Raw genomic sequence first — 19,305 nt, 5'->3', positions numbered from 1 at the left:
CAACGGCGGGGCGCGGCGCGGGGCGGGGCGCGGGGCGGCGCGGTGGGAAGAGGCGGTGAGGGCGGCGGGGCAAAGCGAGGGCTCTGTGGCGCAATGGATAGCGCATTGGACTTCTAGCGCTGTGTGACGGGAGTCATTCAAAGGTTGTGGGTTCGAGTCCCACCAGAGTCGCATTTTGCCGCCGGGGCGTCGGCCACCCCGTCGGTGTTCCGCGGTGGTAACGGGCCGGGGGGGAGCCACCGCCACCGCCCCCGGATGCTGTCACCGACCAGCGCCCGGCCGGCCTGGGGAAGCCCCGCGGGGGCGGGAGCAGCCTTTTCGGAGCAGGGCCGGGTGCCGCCCGGGTACCGGGGATGGACCCCCTGGGGGAGAGGAGCCCCAGGACACAGCTCCTTCCGGGGAGTAATAAACACGCATCGGTTCGGCAGCAGCACCGCTTCCCTCAGTTATACTGTAAGTTATATATTATAACAATAACTTATTGTTATCGCATCCCCCCAGCAGCACAGGCACACAGCTGGTGGCGGTGGTGGAGCTGACACTCGTCCACAGTGAATAAGTCCCCAAAAAAATGCATTTTTGCATGACTTGTGTCTGACCTGCCAAAATCAGCCCCGCTCCCCACCCTCCGCTGACGCCGCCTTCCTTCTTGCAGGCTCGATGAGCAACAGCCATGGCGAACAGGAGCCGCAGTGGCTGTTAGGTGATCCGGCCGAGCAGATGCAGTTTAAAATTACATTACGTGCCATTTCTGTACCGCTGGTACCAACACACCCGGCAACACGCGGCTGTGCACAGGCAGCACAACCGCCACCGGCACCCCGAGCACTGCACGGCCACGCTAAATAACCCAAAGTGCAGCAAAACCCTCTTAACGACCATCATTTCCCACATTTGCTTCCCTGCTGCTTGCAGCTTCTGGAAGCGACGAATCTTTGCTGCCCTTCGGTTTAACCGAAAGCTCTGACACATTTCCGATGAAAAAAAGCACATTTCCGGGTCATTGCAGGGCCAAACACTTCTTTCATCTCAACCAGTGCAATAGGACAACCCCGTCTCTGTGTTTTACTGGCAGCTGAAGGGGGTATTTATATGATATCCTTTATTATCTGTTTGAAATAACTCTGGAGGCCAAGGGGAGGCATTAGCCCAGTTTGGGAGAAAAACCCGAAGTCTGGATGGGGTGGGGATGGAGGGAGAAGTTGAAAGCAGGGAGTCAGGGGAAGCTTGGAAGGAAGCCAGTCTCTCTGCTGCGCCATCTGCTCTTGAACGTAGCCCAAAACCCAAGAATTTTGCCCCTGCTCAGCCTCCTGGAACGGAGCAACTCTGACCCCCAGTCGCACCAGTAGCCCCTGCTCCTGCCTGTCCACTCCAGCATCCCACAGGAGACTGGGATGGGGCCAGTGACGCTCACAGCAGGGCAATGCCATGTCCGCTGGCTGTGCAATGTCCCCCTGGGACCACCAAAGCACCCCAGTCAGAGCACCTGCTCTTTTCCCCAGGAACCAGGATCGCCTTAGGAAGCCCCTCTCTTGCCCTGCACCCTGTTCTTCCCCTGCCCAGGCTTTTGTGCAACAACCACAAGGAGCTGCTCAACAGCCCAGCACCCCCAAATCCAAGCTGGAAAGATGCGGCTCCGCAAGCCCACTTTGTGCCCTGGTCCCCAGGGATGTGTGGCCACGCATGTTCCCTGCCGGCCACCACCAGACAAAGAAGAGCAGACCCCACTGGAGCCGAAAAGGGACAGGGTTTCACATCAGACCTCCCCCTCGGAAGGAAAGGGATAACAAACCACAATCTCCACCATGGATTTTATTAAGCAAGAAGGAATTTCAACAGCAAACCCACACGTACAAAGAGCCCCCAGCCTCGCGGCTCTCTGCCCTCGCATCTGACAGCTCTGCACTCCAGCCATCGGCAGTCTGGAGCCCCGTTTAATTAACCCAGACAGCAATTAGCTCCCAGACACAGCGCAAGCAGCCGCCGTTTCTGTGCTCCCACGATTCAGCCCCTTATTCCCAGTCACGTCATTTTGCTTCCCAAGGAGGGGAGGATTCCTGTTGAAAACCCAGCGCAATCACATGGATTTCAGCATTTTTGATGGGGAGGGACTACAGGGAGACACGGCAGCCTGGGATCGACTCTCGAACAGCCAATCCAGCAGGGATAATATCCAAAGGTATTTTCCCGCCTGCTCCCGTGGGCATGCAATCACACACTGCCTGGTCTCCAAGGCGTGAGACACATCCCATATGACCCACCAGGAGACCGGTCAGGCACCAGTACGAGATGGGATTTCACTGTTGCACACACCAAACCTGCCCCCGGGCTGCTCTGTAAATCACCGGTTTAGCTCCAACCCAGGGTGGCCCCAAGATTTTAAGCCTCGATCTTCTCAGGGAAGGTGGGAGGAGGAATTTACCTACGCAGCCCTAGAGCTGCAGAAGGCCAAGGTGTTGGTTTGCTGCAGCGTGTTGTAAACCAGCTCTGCTCCCACCCATCCCCACATTTCAGAGCATCAATACCGGAGTGCTGCTGCTGGGGGGACCCGAGCAGCCAGACCCAGCTGGGAAAGGCACGGCGGGCCCTGCCATCCCTCCACTGAATCACAAACAGCTAAAAAGGTCAAGTTTTGTCATGGCACAGGAAGGTGCCACTTGGCTTCTACCAACAGGAGGGTGCCAGCTCTTGGCAGGAGAAAACTCAGCCCCCGGGTCCGTGGCGGCTGGTAGCAGAGCCACGCTGCGCTCTCGGGCAGGAGGAGATGGAGTGTGGCAGGGGACGGTTGCCAGCGGGGATCCCCCGTCCCCTCCCCGTACTTGAGCGCTCACACTCGAACGGCCGGAGGAGGGAAGATGCCAATCTCCTCCCGCAGGGACTCCACTGGCTGCTCCCAGCGCTGCTCATAGTAGACATTGAGGATACAGCTGGCGTTGCGCCCGCTCCGAATCGCCCAGGGAACCAGCTCGGTGGCCAGGACCTGCAGCTTTCTGGAACAAAAGACACAGACGGTGACAGTTTTGATTTCCATGTTTTGTTTTTAATTTCCTTCTCCGAGTCCCCACTGCAGGCAGATGCCAACCCACGTGTTCCATGTAACCTTCCACCCTTCCGGCATCCCTCCCGCCTATCTCACAGGGGAAACTGAGGCACAGAAGAGGACAGTGTGCTGGGAAGGCTACAGCCAGCAGCAGACCCAAGACCAGAGCTGAAGTTCTGCAGTCCCCAAACTGTGCTGGGCCACCAAAACAGATGTGCTGGGGCAGAGAACGGCCACCAGCAGGTAAGGGTCCTGCTGGCCCTCAACAGGGGCCCAGTCAAGGGCAGCCAGGCCCGGGCATTGCTCCTGCTGCCTGGCACAGGAGGTTGGGTGCTGGAAGCAGATGAAGCATCAGTTTCTGCTTCAGTGACCAGGCAAAGCCATGCCTCCCGCTGTCACTGCTTCCCTGGGCCGTGGGGACGGAGCAGCAGGTTCACACGAGGGATCCCTGACTGACTCCCTCCTGCAAAATAGCAGTGTCCCCTCTTCGTCCCCAGAGGACCCTGGCAAGTGACACCCAGGCTGGTGCGTCCCCAGGGCAGAGACTCCCTTCATCGGCCAGTGCCGGTGCCTACCGTGCGCTGAGACGGACAGGGCCGAACGCTGCTCCCAGGACACACATGGGCAGCCCCGTCTGGATGGCTTCGAACCACTTCACCACCACCTCACCTGGGGGGGAGCAGGGAGGCCGTGAGCGGACAAGGTGTCTAGGTCAAGGGCTAGCCAGGGCCACACGGTTCCCCATCACAGGCTGCACGATGCGTCCCTTCCCAAGGACAGCTACGCACCATCCCCTCCGCCTCCACGTCAGGACTCGGGAATGCTTCCCAAGTCTGGCCATGGCCTCATCCCGCACCAGGACGAGCCTTGTTGTGCACCACCCACCCGAGAGGGACAGCCCCGGGGGCAAAAGCACCCCGCAGGTGAGGCCCCGTGAGCTTGGGAAACACCTCTCGGGGAGGCCGGCTCGCCGCAGATCTTTAGCAATGCAATTGCCGAAGCCTGATCCCCTGCATGGCTCTCCCCGTCTCTCAGCACAGAACAGACCTTTCGCAAAAGCCACCAGGGCTCAGCCGAAACCTGCATAGGAGACCTGACACGCCGGTTCCCGCAGGCTCACCGGCAAGGCTCGACTTGCGACTTGCTATTGACTCAGACACAAAATGAGGGCAAAGGACACAGGGACGCGCAGATAAGGAGCAACCAGGAACCCCCCAGTTCTGCCTTCACTCAGAGCTTGCAAAACATTCCTCCCTTGGTGCCACCCTCCCTGACAGGCAGCAAACACCCCCTCTGCCCACGCAGCAGCTGCCTGCACCCAGGGCTTGGGCAGAGCATCTCCCAGCGGGGAAAGGTGACATCCCATGGGCTCTTGGCCACCACAGAGCCAGCAATGCAGGACGGTGACGATGCAAACCTCCCCACACACCTCCCCAGGCTGAGGATCGGGGAGTCCGACTGGCCCAGCCTGCTCTATTCTTTGGAGACCTGGCTGAGAACCATCAGTGGGGTTTGGGAGCGCAGCCCTCCGTGCCCGCTGCCGCTCACCCAGCATGTTGGTTGGCATGCCCAGGAGGGTGTGCATCAGGTCGTGGACTTCCCGGTACCTCTGGATCACGTACGCCAGCTCTTCATCATCAATAAACTTGGGCGGCATCCGGGTGTCTGGAGAAACCTTCTGCAAATTCAAAGAGGTTCAATTCAGCCTCCTCCAAAACTCAAGTTTCTGATCTCATTCTTTAATGCGCAGCAGTAGGTGGTCACCTCCATCAGCACATTTCCCAGGCCCAACGATGGGGGTCAGTGTCATTTACACAGCTGAAAACCAGGGACTGCGCAGCACCGATGACACATCCACCAACATCCAACACCCAGCATCTCATCCCATCCCCTCGACTCCCTCTCATTCCCGGAGGGTTCCCCACAGGTTCCTCCACGGCTCCAATCTCCCCCTAAGGCGCATCCGTGCTCCCAGCACAGGGATCAACTACAGCCATTTGCACCCTGCGAAACCCCACACTCACGTTGTCCTCCAAGAACCGGACATACTCCCGGCCCAGTGTGCCGTCCGGCAGCCCCCGCAGCCTGTCCATGTCCAGGGTGGAAAGACGGATGCGAGGTCGTTCCCTGAAAGTGAAACACAGGTCAGTGAGTCTCACAGGGAAACCCACAGCAGGAGGTCCTGGAGGAAAGGAGCCCCTGGAAAACCCCATCCGCTGCCTCTGCCCTTCCCAGGCATTTTCCTCGCACGGATCCTGACTGCCTGCTGCGGGGATAGCACCATCCTTATTTCTGTTGCTGAGGCTGGGACACAAATTGCTTAAAGGATCTACCTGAAGCCTTGGCAACAAAAGAGCTCTCATCTTGCACTCCTGTAAAACTCCGGTTGGAAAAGCACCGGTGTCCTCTGCACCGAAACGCTGCCACACGGGCTGCTGGCCAGGCACAGCCCCCAGCAACAGCAGGCCCTGGGGGAGCACAGCTCGTTAGCATCCCTGCAAAACAGCCAGAGCTTCAAAGGAACAACCCTACAAAGGGTTCTATTCTAATCACAGGTTCAATTTCTCTCCTGCTCAGGCTTTCACCGCCAGCCACGTGGCAGCCATGCACGGACAGGTCTCCTCTCCAGGCGGTTGGCAAACAGGTGCCCCACAGCCCTGGAACTAAACAAAAGCCCTTTTATTTCCATGCACAGGATAAACTCTTCCCATGATAAAAGCCCTGCAGTGGATCCAGGAGCTGCTCAGCTCCTGGAGTGGAGGTGTCAGGGAGATAAGCAGGACTCACACCAGCTTTACCCTGGCTGCAGATGTTTCCTTGTGTATTTGGTGTCAAAGGGACCTCAGCAGCTTGGAGGATTAAAAAACCCACTTGTGTGCACAAACTGGACCACTGCAAATCCCTGCAATGCCACGGGGCAAGGTGCAGGTGGAGACGTCTCTCCCCAGCCCTTGGTGCCTTTGCTGTCCCCTCGCCCTGGGCAGTTCCTCTGGAGCTCAGCCCCATCCTGGTGCTCTCTGTGTGCTTTGCCAGGAGAGTGTCTGGAGCCAGGATCAGGCTGCTCTGCACAAATGTGTGGCAAAAAGCAGCTTTTCCCCATCCCCTTCATGGTACAACCCAAACGATACACAAGCAGCAGGCCTGACATGTAACGAGGAGCAGGGAGAAAGCAAGTAAATAAGCAATAAGATCTTGGTTAATAAGAGGCTCGTGAAGTCCCTCCTGGTGCTCAGCCTTGCTGCGCTCGACAAGTCCCTGCAGACACGGAAGGAAAAGTGATCAAGTCTTAACAAAGAAGACAAGAGAAATGGCCTCATTTCACAGCCTGGGGAGATGCTGCAGGCGCAGGGAAAGAAAACACGGAGGTGTCTAAGGAGGAGGCAGACCAGTGGAGATGAAGTCTCCAACGCAAGGAGAGGCAACAGCAGGCACAGGGAGAAATCCGTGGACGTGGTGGGCTTTTATGGCTGCTGAGGAGCGAGGAAAACCCACCACGTCCACAGATTTCTCCCTTGCGCCTGCTGCTGCCTCTCCTTGCGTTGGCACCTGCCAGTTCCAGCAGCGGAGCAGAACAGACAGACAGCAGCACTTGAAACAGGGCTGGGCCCAGCAGCTGCTGTGCCCTCACCCTTAGACTCGCCACAGGGCTCTTGTGATCGTTAAAAATAAAGTAAAATAAACAACCTGGAGGGTTAGGGCTAACAAAACGCCCGTGCTGCTTTCAAGCCAGGGAGCACAGGGCTCTCTCCCTTCACGGGGCCCAAGGAATGTGTTTGGCCTCGCATCTCCCTCCCCACCACGAACCACACGGCGAGGGAGGGAGGGATGCGGAGGGACGCACTGGAGGATGCGGTAACCTTCAGGGTGGTGTTTCATCTTGTCTCGCAGGTTGGGCAGGGCAAGGCAGCCCGTGGTCTCCCCGAGGACTGCCACCATGTCTGAAAGAGAGACCAGAGAATGACCCAAGAGCGGTTTTCGCAACACCCGGCTGCCCTCGGTGGGCAGGTGAGGAAATGGGGCAATGACCCCCTTGGCCAGGAGCAGGCAGGAAGCCTGTGGCAAAGCAGGGACCCCGCTAACCGCGGATCTTCAGCCTCGGGGCTGCTCTGCCCTGGTGTCACGTGCAGGGAGGGATGTAGGAGCAGGCATGAGGCCTGGGGGACCAAGGAGGAATGACATGGGGTTGGGTGGCATCAGAAGGGGTCAGGAGGAGATCGCGGCGGGTGTTTGGGGATCCTCATCCCATCTCTTCCACAGCCCCTGCCCTGGGCCTTGTTTCTCAGCCCTGCACTTGCCCCGTTACCCAACAGGAGGAGAAATGAAGTCCCTGAGAAGCTCCCAGGAGACACGGGACAGGATTTGCTGGACGTTAACGAGAACCGTGGGTGGAAGGGGCTCCCCTCGCCGGGCTTACCGTGCCTGTAGGGGTCATAGAGAGCCATGACGGCCGAGCCGGCGGCCAGCAGCGCCTTCTGCAGCGGGCTGGTGGGGATGTGCCCGGGATACAGCTGGTAGCACCCTTCCTCCACCTCCTCCACCTCCTCCTCCCCGCTGCGTCCATCCCCTGCCCGCGGCTCGGCGCGGCCCAGACGGGCTGTGCCTGCGGGGAGCGAGGGGATGAGGGACCGGCGGGGCCGCGGGGCACCGCAACGGGGCGGGCACCGCCGGGACGCCCTTGGGGCCGCCCGCCGGGGAAGGGGACAAGCCACTTGCCTGGGGAAACGGGACCCGCCCGCAGCAGCGGGACCCCCGCCCGCACCGCCCGCCGCAGCAGCAGCAGCATCGTGTCCCCCCCCTGCCGCCGCCGCCCGCCCCGGAAGCGGCCGCGGCGCGGAGCAGCATGGCGGCCGTACCGGGCGGGCTCTTCGCCGTCTACAAGCCGGCGGGGGTGGCGTGGGGCCGCGTCCGTGAGGCGGTGGAGACGCGGCTGCTGCGCGGTGAGGGCGGCGGGATCCCCCTCCCCACCCCGTCCCGTCCCCCTCTCCCGGGGGGCTGCCGGACGCCACCCTGACCGACCCCCCCCCCCCCCCCCCGCCCCGCTTCTCTTTTGCAGAGCTGAACGCGGCGCCGGGGCGCCCCCCGAGGCAGCACGTCCGATTCCTGCCCGCCCCGGACGGGGGCGATGGCGGGGCCACCGGGCTGGTGGCCGCCAGGGTGCCGGTGCTGGCCGACCACCCCCTCGGTAAGGGCCGCCGCGGGGCCTCGGCCTGGGAGGGGCGATGGGACCCCCCAGGGTGCGGGGACCGCCCAGGGCGGTGGGAGCCCCGGGAGTGATGGGGGTCCTGGAGGCGGTGGGGGCCCCGGGGGTGATGGGATCTCCGGGGTGGTATCACACCCGGGGGTGATGGGACCCTTGAGGAGGTGGGACCCCCGGGGGTGATGGGACCCCCCCGGGGTGATCAGATCCCCCAGGGCGATCAGACCCCCGGAGGTAATGGGAGCCCTAGGGGTGATGGGACCCTCCGGGGGCGGTGGGACCCCCCAGGGTGATGGAAGTCCTAGGGGTGATGGGACCCTCCGGGGGCGGTGGGACCCCCCAGGGTGATGGAAGTCCTAGGGGTGATGGGACCCTCCGGGGGCAGTGGGACACCCCAGGGTGATGGAAGTCCTAGGGGTGATGGGACCCTCCAGGGGCGGTGGGACCCCCCAGGGTGATGGAAGTCCTAGGGGTGATGGGACCCTTCAGGGGCGGTGGGACCCCCTGGGCGGGTGCTGCGGACTGACCCCGACAGTGTCTCCGTGTCAGTCCGAGGTCCGCGCTTCAGGCGGCTGAAGATCGGAGCGGGTCACCGGCTGGACGTGAAGGCCTCAGGAGTCTTCGGTGGGTCTTGTCCCAGAGCAGCACTGCATCCCACTGGCTGCGAGTGATGGGTATATGCGTGGGGAAGAAGCAGTGAACACAGCAGGATCCCACAGGTCTCACAACCCAGCTGGCAGTATGAATGCTAAAACACAGAAGAAATGATGCAATATGACACTGGTGATGCCAGGAGATGGGAGCGAACCCTTACCCCAGGGTACAGGGCTTTGCTGTGAGACGCCCTGCTCCTGCCTGTGACACCGTCCACGATGTGCCACGTAACCCCCCGTCTCTGCTCCACCGTGGCTGGCATTGCTAATTATTTGCCCTGAAGTACCCAGGTGGAAAGTTCTGGGGAAATCCAAGTGCCCTTGTTACAGCCTTACCGTAGTTTTAACGACAGGCTGTGATTTGGGGGTCTAATTGCACTCCTCAGACATGACTTCTAAGGAGAGATGTCCATGTCTGGGGGAGAAGAAAAGTAGTGCGAGCGTGCAGTGCTGTGTCAGTGCACGTCAGTAACTTCCCCTGGGGCTGAATAACGGGTTCCCCTTCTCTTGTGTTTCAGTACTTGGCATAGGCCATGGGAACAAGCTGCTCACTGACCTGTACAACTGCCACCTGACCAAGGTAGGTGATGGCTCTGAAGGGCCCCCAGAACATCTGAGCGCAGCCTCACACCGCAGTCCTGCCCCGCTGCCCCGGGCCGGCCTCGTGGCAGTGACTCTGCTGCGGAGTCTCAAACCCACCCATGCTTTGGAGAGCTTGTCGAGGTCCAGAATTTTGTCCTTCACATGGGCGTCCACACATGTCCATATGAGCAGAGGACGCCACTGTCTTTTTGTGCAACATCGCCACAGCCCACGCTTCCTCGCAGAATATTGCTGCTCAATTGTTTGGAGTATTTCTTTGATAAATCACACTCTTTGCCCTTCTTCAAGGTTTACACTGTTGGCGGGCTGTTCGGTAAAGCCACGGATGACTTCTCAGACACAGGGAAGCTAGTAGAGAAGACGACATTTGGTAAGAAACTGAATTGACATGTTTTTTTAAAAAAGCAAAACCAGAACACCAAACAAACAGCACGCTCACTGTAAGGCATTGAACCTGGTGAATGGCACAACGATCAAAGCTATGCCCTGCACGCTTTCTAGTCGTTATTTTAACATGGCCCACGCTCAGTGCTAACATCACAGTCCACCTGCTCTAAATACAACCACGATATCTACAAAGCCAGTACGAGTCCTGGTGACGGTGGCTGCTGCTGGATTGGTTGGGACCCAGATCTCTCCGTAAACCATGCCTAGAGACAGCGGTTAGAGGCTTTCATTGAATGAAACTCTTCCAACACACAACATGAGGAACTGGAGGCAACATCTTGTAATCGGTTAAGAGTGATTTTTCCCTTTGTAGTGCAGCACTGTGCTGCTTTGTGCGTCACCACGGCGCAGCCGGGGGAAGCGACGCTGCTCAGGAGTGACTTGGGGCTCAGAACAAGATGATCTTTAAGGTCCCTTCCCACCCAAACCATTGTGTGGTTCTGTGCTCCGCTAAAGCCGCCTCTTGGCAGTTCTCATCAGCCCGCTTCGGTGTGACTGCCTGCCAAAGGGACAGCAACACCCTGGTGGCACATTTCAGACTGCCATCTCTCTCCCGTTTCTGGATGGATAATTGAGACTTTGTTTCTGCCTTAATATTCGCAGATCATATCACAAGGGAGAAGCTGGAACGGATTCTCGCTGTCATTCAAGGAACAAATCATAAGGCCCTGCTGATGTACGTATCCAGTGGGGAAACGCAGCTGACCTGATCTGACTGCCATTTGCTGGTCTTTAAAAAGAAATTAGATGATTTTGTTTGCCATAATCAAGTCTTTAAAGGTTGGAGTGCGAGACAGGAACAGAGAGAAGCTGCTCTGAGTGCTCTGTGCTCTGGTGAGAGGTCGCAGTTAAGTGTCCTTCTCATATCCTGAAATCTCCAGCTATTTTGGGACTACTAGCTACATTAGGACCTACAAAAATATCTTGTAGACGTGACCAAGTACCTCCCTCCCAGACTGTGCTACACTACTGACAGTACACATATCATAGTATTAAAATCTATGCAAAGACTCGACACATAGGCAGTTTTAAGAATAAAAATTGCAGCTCTGCTTTATTGGGGGTGGAGATATTTTGAATGCCATTGAAGGGAAGTACTAAGTGCCTGCGCTGCTCCCTTTTTTTCCCTCTTTCCAGGCATTCTAACATCGATATGAAAACACAAGAGGCATACGAGCTGGCTGTCAAAGGGTTGCTTCGTCCCATGGGAAAAAGCCCTCCGTTAATCACAGCAATCCGATGCCTCCAGTTCGTGCTTCCAGAATTCCAGCTAGGTAGGACTGGTACAGAAACTACTGGGGAAGTCTGAGTATGTACTACAGCAAATAAGTCGGTGAACTTCAGTTTCTTATTCGTGATTTAAGGCAAAATGAGCTGGTGGGAACTTTGTATCAACTTGTAACTGGTAATCCCTGTAGAAAATTTAATGGTTTGTAGTTTCCACAGTCCCAAAAGCTCATTAGATGAAATCTTTAGTGCAGTGGAAAGATTTGTTGGTAGGGCAAGACCTGGACCCCTCACAGTACTGAAGCTGCTGTAGTAAATCAAGCCAGCTGTGCACTTAGCTCAGGTTTTCCCTGCCAGTTCCAGGTCTAAGGCTGAGCCAATAAAATTTGCACAATGAATACTATGGGGCAAAATTCTTCCTTATCCCAACGTTTCAGTGTAACACGTTTCAGTGTTGGTTTTGGGTTTTTTTTTAAAGCGTGGTTTGCTTTCCTGCAGCCAGTCTCCTACTCCTCACAAATTATTTGTCTTATTAAAAAGGTACCTTTTCCTGTCCCTTTTGAAATACCTAAATGTCTACATTGCTCTCCTGTATCTATAGGTTTGTTTTCTAAAACATTCACTTTGGGAGGGGCTAGGACACCCTGCAGTATTCCAGAAAATCATAGTCCACCCCTGCTGTATCTTAAATAGTCTCTTCTGCCAAACCAGTTCTTTCGGCAAAACTGTGAGCGATGTCTGGATTTACAGACAAGGTCTGAGTTTGTGTCAAAGCTTCGCTGCTTCTGACGGAATCTCTCTGTCCTTCTAGAAATCCATTGCTTGCATGAGACTCAGCAGTACCTCCGAAAAATAGTTCATGAGATTGGTCTGGAGCTGAAATCCTCTGCCGTGTGCACACAAGTGCGAAGAATACGCGACGGTGTTTTCACGCTGGACGATGCTCTGCTGAGAACCCAGTGGAACCTGCAGAGCATACAGAATGCCATTTGGGACTGTCAGCTGAAAGTGCAAACCGAGTTAGAGAAAACACTAGGCCATCAGGATAAAAGTCTCCTTGATAAGATGGACGCCGAGATGGGCCACGCTGCAGACAGCTGAGCGTGTGCTACGGGGGGAACGTCCACGAGCGATCTCTGTAGCACAATAACGCAGCCACACGCTGACAGCGTGACGGACAGCAGAAGGAAAGAGGTTAATTGCAGTTCACTTCCACCCTTTCCTTGAGATGACTTTAATCAGAGAGGCATTTTTTTCACTGACAGGCTGTATAATTTTTTTTTTTTAAAGCGTCGCAAACAGTTCATTAACAGGAGTGAGCTGTGCCAAAATTCCTGTTGACTTCGGGAACATTAGGTTGCTAAGGGATATAAAAACCCATCCCCAAATTGTTTAGCAGCAGGAAACAGGCAGCGTCTTACAGAGCTGTATTCCCTTGACTGCACAGATCTGTTTGTTCCTTGCAAGTGGCGGCATAACTTATCTCCTGTATGGATTTTATTTTCCCTCTGTTGTCCTAGAGTATTTTCGTTCCGTGAGTCCTGCTTTCAGAAAAGCAAGAGCTCAAAATCAGACTAAAAGAGGGATGTGCGGGAGAAAACAGTTTACACAAAGCAATGCAAGGGAATGGTTATATCCAGGGTGTGATGAGGAAAGTGGCTTGTGATAGGGACTGATGCATAAGATACACAAGAAATAAAACTGAAAGTGACCTGAAGGGGAAGAGGCTGGTTCTTGGCTCAGTACTCATCCATGAATGTAATGACTCATTAAAAAAAAAGGCATGCAGCTTTCCCCCGCCCTGAGGAACCCAGGGCGTTCGGGGGTCTGTGGTATCCTGCTCTGCAGCAGCTCCATGCAGACGGCGCGTACTGCCCTTCAGTGAAGCTCTGTAATGCCATTTGTTCTCCGTTACCTCATTACAGATGGGTCTGACTTAGCAGAAACACACTTCCTAAATTTAAATTAAAAATCTGAAGTTACTGTTATTGCACTCCGTATTTTTCCAGCTATACACTTAGCTAGCAAGTTTGGAGATCTATTTATAGAGAGCAGAGGATTTGTTCTATTCCTCTTCTGGATTCGGACTAAGGCCAGCATATTTCATCCTCCAGATAGTCATTAAAGTACAAGAAGTAACTGGGAGGAGCAGTAAGAGGGGCTGTGACGAAGTACCTCAGTGGCAGAGTCCAGTCCTGTCCTGAAGCACCCCAGGAGTCATTAACTTAGAGCCTGGAATCTTTCAGTTGTTCTGGGTTTCCCTGCTCTGCAGAGAGCTGCCAGAACAGCAGCGGAGCGGAGCTGCCACCACGTGGCACGTCACCGTGCCAGCCGCAGAGCCGCAGGGACTCCCCAAGGGCAGCTCGCTCTTACCTCAGCTGGTTGGTTCTGGGCGCGTTCATCCTCCGTGGACACGGGACTGGGGTCAGGGCACCTTCCACGGCCAACTGTCCTGAGCTAACTGCAGCGTAAACCCATCACCACGGGAGCGTGAGTTCTGGAGCCGGGCAGAACCCTTGCACAGCTACAGCTGCAAGCTTTAATACTAATGCTCCTACCAGGAGGCAAAAACATGGACTTCTCAGTCCTTAAATAACTTTGGTCACGGAGCCTACTCCATCCTACGTGGCCTACACCTAACGCAATCTGAACGAATTTCTGTACGTACTTCCCATTGCAAAAAACACTTCCAGTTGCATGTGCCAGACTAACGTTTTGGTGGGAACACTCCAGGATAAACCAGTTCTTCCACACAGAAAATACCAGCCAAAACAGCAAAGTAGGTTTTGAGAACAAAGTTATTATTTCCCAGTTCTTGTCTTCTTGTTACTTTTTTCCTCCCCTTAAAACTACTCCAAAACACAGGAGTTTTTCACACTTGGGAAGAGGGGGTTTATGGTGGAGAGGATACACCTGTAACCGCACCCGTGAGAGTCCATTCTTACATGGCCACGGTAAATACCCTCCAGAGAAGCACACCTGCACGTTAGCAGAGACCTGCTTGAATGAGTCACACAATACAGATACTTTGCCTTTTCCTGGGCTTTAGACCCCTGCCCACGGCTTTTGTAGTAAAACAAGGTGTTTGTTAGTGATGCTTCTGTGCCAGGTCCAGAACCGAGAGCACAGAAACAGTTACCTCTTCTGAGCAGCAGCCTCGTGGCCTTTTTATGGTTTCCAAGCACTACGAAGACAGATTCATTTGATTCAAATTTAGAAATAGTGATCAGACTGCAACATGGGCCTGACCAGACACCGGGGGGGGAAACTTACTGGCAAGAAGGACTTACAAGTAGAAAGGGGCAGAAGGACATCAAGCTTGAGTGAAAAAAAGGACAACAGATCTGCGGTCAGCAGGGTGCTTCATCACTCAGAACTGCACGAAGCAGCCAAATTTAGTCTGTACAGTCACCCCCAATCCTAACACCTGACATTGGAACACTCAGGCTCTCAACATAATTTTGTGTTTAGGAGACGGCCACTTTCGCGGTGACTCTGCATCTAGAAGAGAGCAAAGGTAATCCAGCACCTACCCATTACTGGGTACTGCTGCCACGCTGCCTCCATTAAGCCCTCAGAAAACATTTGAATAATAGATGTTACAGTTGTCTCAGAATATAGTTTAAGAATTTGTTCCCAGGTTCATGCAATGTTTTATAGGCTCTTAAAGGGAATTACTGAGAAATGTGATAGCTGCTTTATTCAGACTGGACAGTTCAACACAACTTCACATTTTGCCATTTACTACAAGAAATGATACAAAACCTCTAGATACCAGAGCAGTTAAGTACAGAAATGCAGAACACCCAGACTTATCCAGATTTGATCATAAAACAAAACAAAAACCCCAAATCACCACAACTTCAGCCTTCTTCCCTCCCTACTTCTGAGGGTTTTTTCCTTTTCTTTCAAAGCAGCTATTACATTGTACATGTGTATGCCCTCACTTCCTCTAGCAATTCAGTATCCAAATAGCCCCTGGATGTCGTAGAGAAGCAAAGGTTCCATGGGAAGTCTTAACACCAACCTGAATTCCAACCTTTCCAATAAAAAAATAAAAATACTGTTCATCAGGTAGTAGAAGAAATTATCCAAAGTCCCATATCCCTTTCCCACAAGCAGGAAACGGTTGGTAGATTCAACAACTTTCATGTTCCAAAGCTTCCTAGAAATGAGGCTGTTAACCCATACACTGTTGCAATTCTACATACATATTTCTGAGGCCACCTTACGTCAGTTCTAAACCACTAGGACACTAAAACATAATGGGCCAGTAACAGTCATTTTTGCAGGACGTGGCAGTCTTCAGGTTCAATACTAGTCGCTAAGCTCCAGATCATATTCAGGGTAGAGCTGCTTTGTAGTAACCCCTCGGATAACAGCTAGAAAAGAAAGAAATACCATTGCTTTCATTAAACAAAGATCAGATCGATCAGAGAAGTTGTACTTTCCTCCCAGTAGCCTCTAACTATCCCATAGAACCTTCCATAGCCACGAAACCACAGATTTTGCAGTTTTGCTCCCCGCTTGTCTCAACACTTTTCTTGTTTAAGTGCGTGAAGACCAAACCTGACAAAAATCAGTAAGACTTACAAAGTTTTGGCAATTCATAACACAGGCTAAAATAGTGGTAAATAACAATTATTTCACTTGTTCAGTTCTAAAAACCTCCCAAGAAAATAACAACAAAAGCATTTGTGCTTGCACTGGTGATTAGGTAATATAAGCCTAAAATGAAGAATCCTTAAAACAAGCTCTGCCTTCATGGCGCAGTAGCTTCTCTCTCTGTCTACATGAAAACTTCGTCTAAGAAGTTCTTCCACAGCTTTCCCCTTCCTTACCCAGCTTGCCTAGCAGCATCTGTCCAGCATCTTTAATATCATTGTACTCATGGAGCAGAGAGATGTGCTTCTCCAATTCCTCCAGGCTGTAGCCTCTGTAACAATAAAGCCAGAAAGGTCAAAAATCATAGAAAAAATGATAGAAAAAAAAAATGACACAGCAGGATTGCTGCTGCTGCAGCATAGCGAGTGCTGCTGCTGCTGACCAAGTACAGAGAGGATATTTGAGATACACAAGCCCAGCACGTCAAAAGCTGAATCTGAAGGCAGCAAGTACTGTTGCTACAAGTCATAAACATGAAAGCTACAAAAATCAGCAAATCCTCATTTTGAGGGTTTTTCCCACATCAAGACTTACCAAAAAACCCCAACAATCCACTCCCTGAGTTCTCAGAATCAAGTAGAAATAGGAATAGGCTGCAGTGAATTTGATTTATACAAATCTCTAATCTGCATCTAGGTAAAAAAAAAATATTTAAGGTCTATTTATCCTTGAGGATAAACCCCCCCCAGCTTTTGGAACAGCCTTTGTTGTGCTACCATTTCCATCTCACGCACTACACATTATCTTAGAAAATATCACTCCTTCGCAATGAATAACCCACAGAGATTCTCTCTCTTAAAAAAAAAAAATAATCAAGCAGCAATTTTATCTCAGAACAGCTGCTAAAAAGCAGCTGCCACAGTGTGTCATAAGAAACCACAATAAAACAGTGGCACGACCCTGTACGTGGCACCCGTCAGGCCACAGCGTTCTGCGGGCCACTTGCTTGTCTGGAAAATACCTCTGCTTCTCAAACACAAAGGTTTAACCCACTCGCCTCAGACACAAAGCAGACATTTGAACAAGTCACAGAACATTTGATCAAGGGGGAACAAAAAAGGAAATAATTTTACCTAGGACTAAATTGGGCAGGTCATACAAGTCATGATCTGAATTTTCATTCTCACACGATCAAGCTCTTCTGGTAGCATGACATGTTGTAGTCTCACCATAGTTAAAATTATTCGTTCCCCATTTACACATAATTACCTCAGCAGCATCTGGGGTAAAGTTAAAATCTTTTTATCCAAGGTCCTACTAAAACTTGTTTTGCTTTACCAAATAAACCAGAAAGAATTCCCTCATCTTTAACAGGTCCCATAACTCAAAACAACACTGTAATCAACATTTTATAGCACCATGATAAAAATGGCATCACAAGAGGTTTGCTTTTAGCTCTAATTCCTGGACGATATTTTGTTTTAAAAACAAAAATAACTGAGGCATCACAGGGAACACTGAGCTTGCCAACGACATACTCAGACAACAATTGTGCAATTTCCTGGTCCAGAGCAAGGTCTTTCTGTTTCAGCTCTTCAATTTCATAGCGCAGGGCTTCTTCGTTGGCTCCATGAGGTTGGCAGGCCCTTGGAGACGGGATCTGTAGAGCACAGAAGATGTTTAACACTAACTCAGCCCTGGCTGAGATGCTAAACGGCTGGTGGGCAGTGATCAGAAAATATGCTACGTGTCATTGGATCAAAAAGGAGAAAAAATAAAAGGGAAAAAATATCTCCTTGGCGGGGATGAGGGGAAGCTCATGTAAAATCTTTGTGAGTTTATGTAACATCAGCCTGCGCCAGATCATACTCAACAGCATTTTGGAGATTTACAGTGTAAAATGAAAATAAAAAAATAAAAATCACAATTTGGCTTTTAAGAGAAGCTCCCAGGACGGTGCAGCGCCAAACCGCAGGGCCGGCAGGGACTCGGGCAACGGGGAACTTCACCCTCCATGAAAAACACCCCCCGCCGGGCCGGGGACGTACGAGCGGCTGCCGGGCGGCAGGGCCGGGCCCGGGGGCAGCCGCCGAGCAGGGACCACCTCCCCCCCCGAGCCCGGGCGGGGACTCACCGGTGACTTGAAGCCGGCCGCGCCGCTCCGCCGGCAGCCACCGGGGGTCCTGGTAAAGCAGAGGGGCCGCCGCGTCAGAGGCCGGGTACCCCCACGGCGGGGCCGGGCCGCCTCGGCGGGGGCAGGGGAGCGAGGGAGGGGAGCGGGACAGCGGGGAACCGGGTCCTACCTCCTTGGCAGAGGCCGCGGCAGGGCGGGGGGGGTGGCGGGGCGGGCTGCGGCCCGCGGTCGGCGGGGACCGCTCGGCCAGGGCTGCCGCCTCCCGCCGCTCCGGGGCGGGGCACGCCGGGAGCAGGAGTCCTGCCGCGGGGCACGCCGGGAGTTGTAGTCCCGTCTCCGCCGCGGAGCATGCCGGGAGTTGTAGTTCTCCATTCACATGGCCCGGCCTGGGAAACCCCCCCCCCCCCCCCAAAGCTGCAGGTAGCACAGGGCGTAATTACCCCAATTACTGCAACCGAGGTGATAACGCCTTCCAAAAAACACCTCAGAGCAGCCCCAGCTCCGGGGCCCCAGTCGGAATGGGGTCTCAGGGAGTGCTCTGGCTCCCCATGGGGTCACTCATGCCATTATATATTATATATATATATATATTTATAGAGGAGAAGCTGCCACTGCCCGAGCCGCTGGCTGCCCCCCACATCCTGCCGGGCAGGGGAAGCGCTCGCTGAGGGCCCCGCGCAGCTCCTGGGCGTGCGGTCATAGCCTTCTGTTACGGTTATTGTCATTCAGACAATTATTCTCTCACGCGATGAGCCCTCCCCACCTGGGAAGGGGAATCAGGGAAAAACAAGGAAACCCGAGGGTTGACATATAAACAGATGCAATACAATAACACTTAATAATTAACATTAATAATGCTGAAGAACCAGTATTGATCCCGATGCCAATACAAAGCACACGAGGCCCATCCCCAGCCCATTCCATCGCGGAAGCCATGCGCTCCCGGCAGGGACAGCCAACGTGGGACTCTGTGAGCGCAGCAGCAGCGGGGGGAAGGGACGGGCTCAGGGACCGGCACCGGGGCGAGGAGTGCTCAGGGTGGCAGCCAGCAGGGGAGAGAGAGAGAACTCCTGAGCAAACCTCCAATTTATATTGAATGGGACATTCCTGGTATGGAATAACCCTGTTGGCAGCCTGGGGCAAGCGCCCGGGTCTCGCTCCTCCTCGTCCCCACACCTGGCGAGCCCCAAAACACCGAGACCTCGAAACCCGCGCCCCAGAGCTGGCTGGAGAGTGAATATTTTCACCAAATCAGACACCAGAGTCTTCTAAAAGCACAGTTTTCCCAAGCATTAGAAGAGAAACGAGTCTCGTGTCGCTCAAACCAGGTCACCTTCCAAGGCCTCATCCCCGCTACCACGGCCTGGACACCAACACCCGCTCCGGGGTCCAGTGCCAT

At 54.0% G+C, this 19,305-nt stretch overlaps 3 protein-coding genes and 1 non-coding gene across 4 annotated transcripts; 2 read left to right on the top strand and 2 right to left on the bottom strand.

Annotated features, from left to right (window-relative positions):
• Positions 1 to 79: 79 nt before the first annotated feature.
• On the top strand, positions 80 to 171 carry TRNAR-UCU (transfer RNA arginine (anticodon UCU)). The gene is given in 2 exon segments: positions 80 to 116; positions 136 to 171. It is a non-coding gene; the product is annotated as a tRNA-Arg (tRNA).
• A 1,628-nt stretch (positions 172 to 1,799) lies between these two features.
• COQ4 (coenzyme Q4) lies at positions 1,800 to 7,884 on the bottom strand. The gene is made up of 7 exons (XM_054220667.1): positions 7,754 to 7,884; positions 7,455 to 7,640; positions 6,882 to 6,978; positions 5,065 to 5,167; positions 4,589 to 4,718; positions 3,616 to 3,709; positions 1,800 to 2,990 (listed from the first exon to the last, which is right to left on the bottom strand). The coding sequence occupies exons 1-7, from the start codon at positions 7,821 to 7,823 to the stop codon at positions 2,828 to 2,830; spliced, it is 843 nt and encodes a 280-aa protein (XP_054076642.1). The 5' UTR covers positions 7,824 to 7,884; the 3' UTR covers positions 1,800 to 2,827.
• Positions 7,847 to 12,884, top strand: TRUB2 (TruB pseudouridine synthase family member 2). The gene is made up of 8 exons (XM_054220666.1): positions 7,847 to 7,977; positions 8,094 to 8,222; positions 8,787 to 8,861; positions 9,409 to 9,470; positions 9,782 to 9,863; positions 10,544 to 10,616; positions 11,078 to 11,214; positions 11,979 to 12,884. The coding sequence occupies exons 1-8, from the start codon at positions 7,881 to 7,883 to the stop codon at positions 12,266 to 12,268; spliced, it is 945 nt and encodes a 314-aa protein (XP_054076641.1). The 5' UTR covers positions 7,847 to 7,880; the 3' UTR covers positions 12,269 to 12,884.
• A 1,957-nt stretch (positions 12,885 to 14,841) lies between these two features.
• On the bottom strand, positions 14,842 to 18,278 carry SWI5 (SWI5 homologous recombination repair protein). Its single transcript, XM_054220978.1, has 5 exons — positions 18,076 to 18,278; positions 17,907 to 17,955; positions 17,311 to 17,432; positions 16,009 to 16,103; positions 14,842 to 15,549 (listed from the first exon to the last, which is right to left on the bottom strand). The coding sequence occupies exons 1-5, from the start codon at positions 18,276 to 18,278 to the stop codon at positions 15,485 to 15,487; spliced, it is 534 nt and encodes a 177-aa protein (XP_054076953.1). The 3' UTR covers positions 14,842 to 15,484.
• Between the last annotated feature and the right edge of the window lie 1,027 nt (positions 18,279 to 19,305).

The sequence above is a fragment of the Rissa tridactyla genome, chromosome 14, assembly GCF_028500815.1.
Source record: "Rissa tridactyla isolate bRisTri1 chromosome 14, bRisTri1.patW.cur.20221130, whole genome shotgun sequence".
Lineage (NCBI taxonomy): Eukaryota > Metazoa > Chordata > Aves > Charadriiformes > Laridae > Rissa > Rissa tridactyla.
Note: the sequence above shows the minus strand (reverse complement) of the source record. Positions and strands in the feature narration are given on the sequence as shown.

Coding starts and splice junctions, on each gene's coding strand:
- COQ4 (XM_054220667.1), bottom strand. CDS start 7,823: ATGCTGCTGCTGCTGCGGCGGGCGGTGCGGGCGGGGGTCCCGCTGCTG. Junction 6,979..7,454: donor CTATGACCCCTACAGGCACG/GTAAGCCCGGCG, acceptor TCTCTCTTTCAG/ACATGGTGGCAGTCCTCGGG. Junction 3,710..4,588: donor CATGCCAACCAACATGCTGG/GTGAGCGGCAGC, acceptor GCTCCCCCCCAG/GTGAGGTGGTGGTGAAGTGG.
- TRUB2 (XM_054220666.1), top strand. CDS start 7,881: ATGGCGGCCGTACCGGGCGGGCTCTTCGCCGTCTACAAGCCGGCGGGG. Junction 8,862..9,408: donor GAAGGCCTCAGGAGTCTTCG/GTGGGTCTTGTC, acceptor CTTGTGTTTCAG/TACTTGGCATAGGCCATGGG. Junction 11,215..11,978: donor GCTTCCAGAATTCCAGCTAG/GTAGGACTGGTA, acceptor CTGTCCTTCTAG/AAATCCATTGCTTGCATGAG.
- SWI5 (XM_054220978.1), bottom strand. CDS start 18,278: ATGGAGAACTACAACTCCCGGCATGCTCCGCGGCGGAGACGGGACTAC. Junction 16,104..17,310: donor ATTGCACAATTGTTGTCTGA/GTATGTCGTTGG, acceptor TTATTGTTACAG/AGGCTACAGCCTGGAGGAAT. Junction 15,550..16,008: donor GATGCTGCTAGGCAAGCTGG/GTAAGGAAGGGG, acceptor TTTCTTTTCTAG/CTGTTATCCGAGGGGTTACT.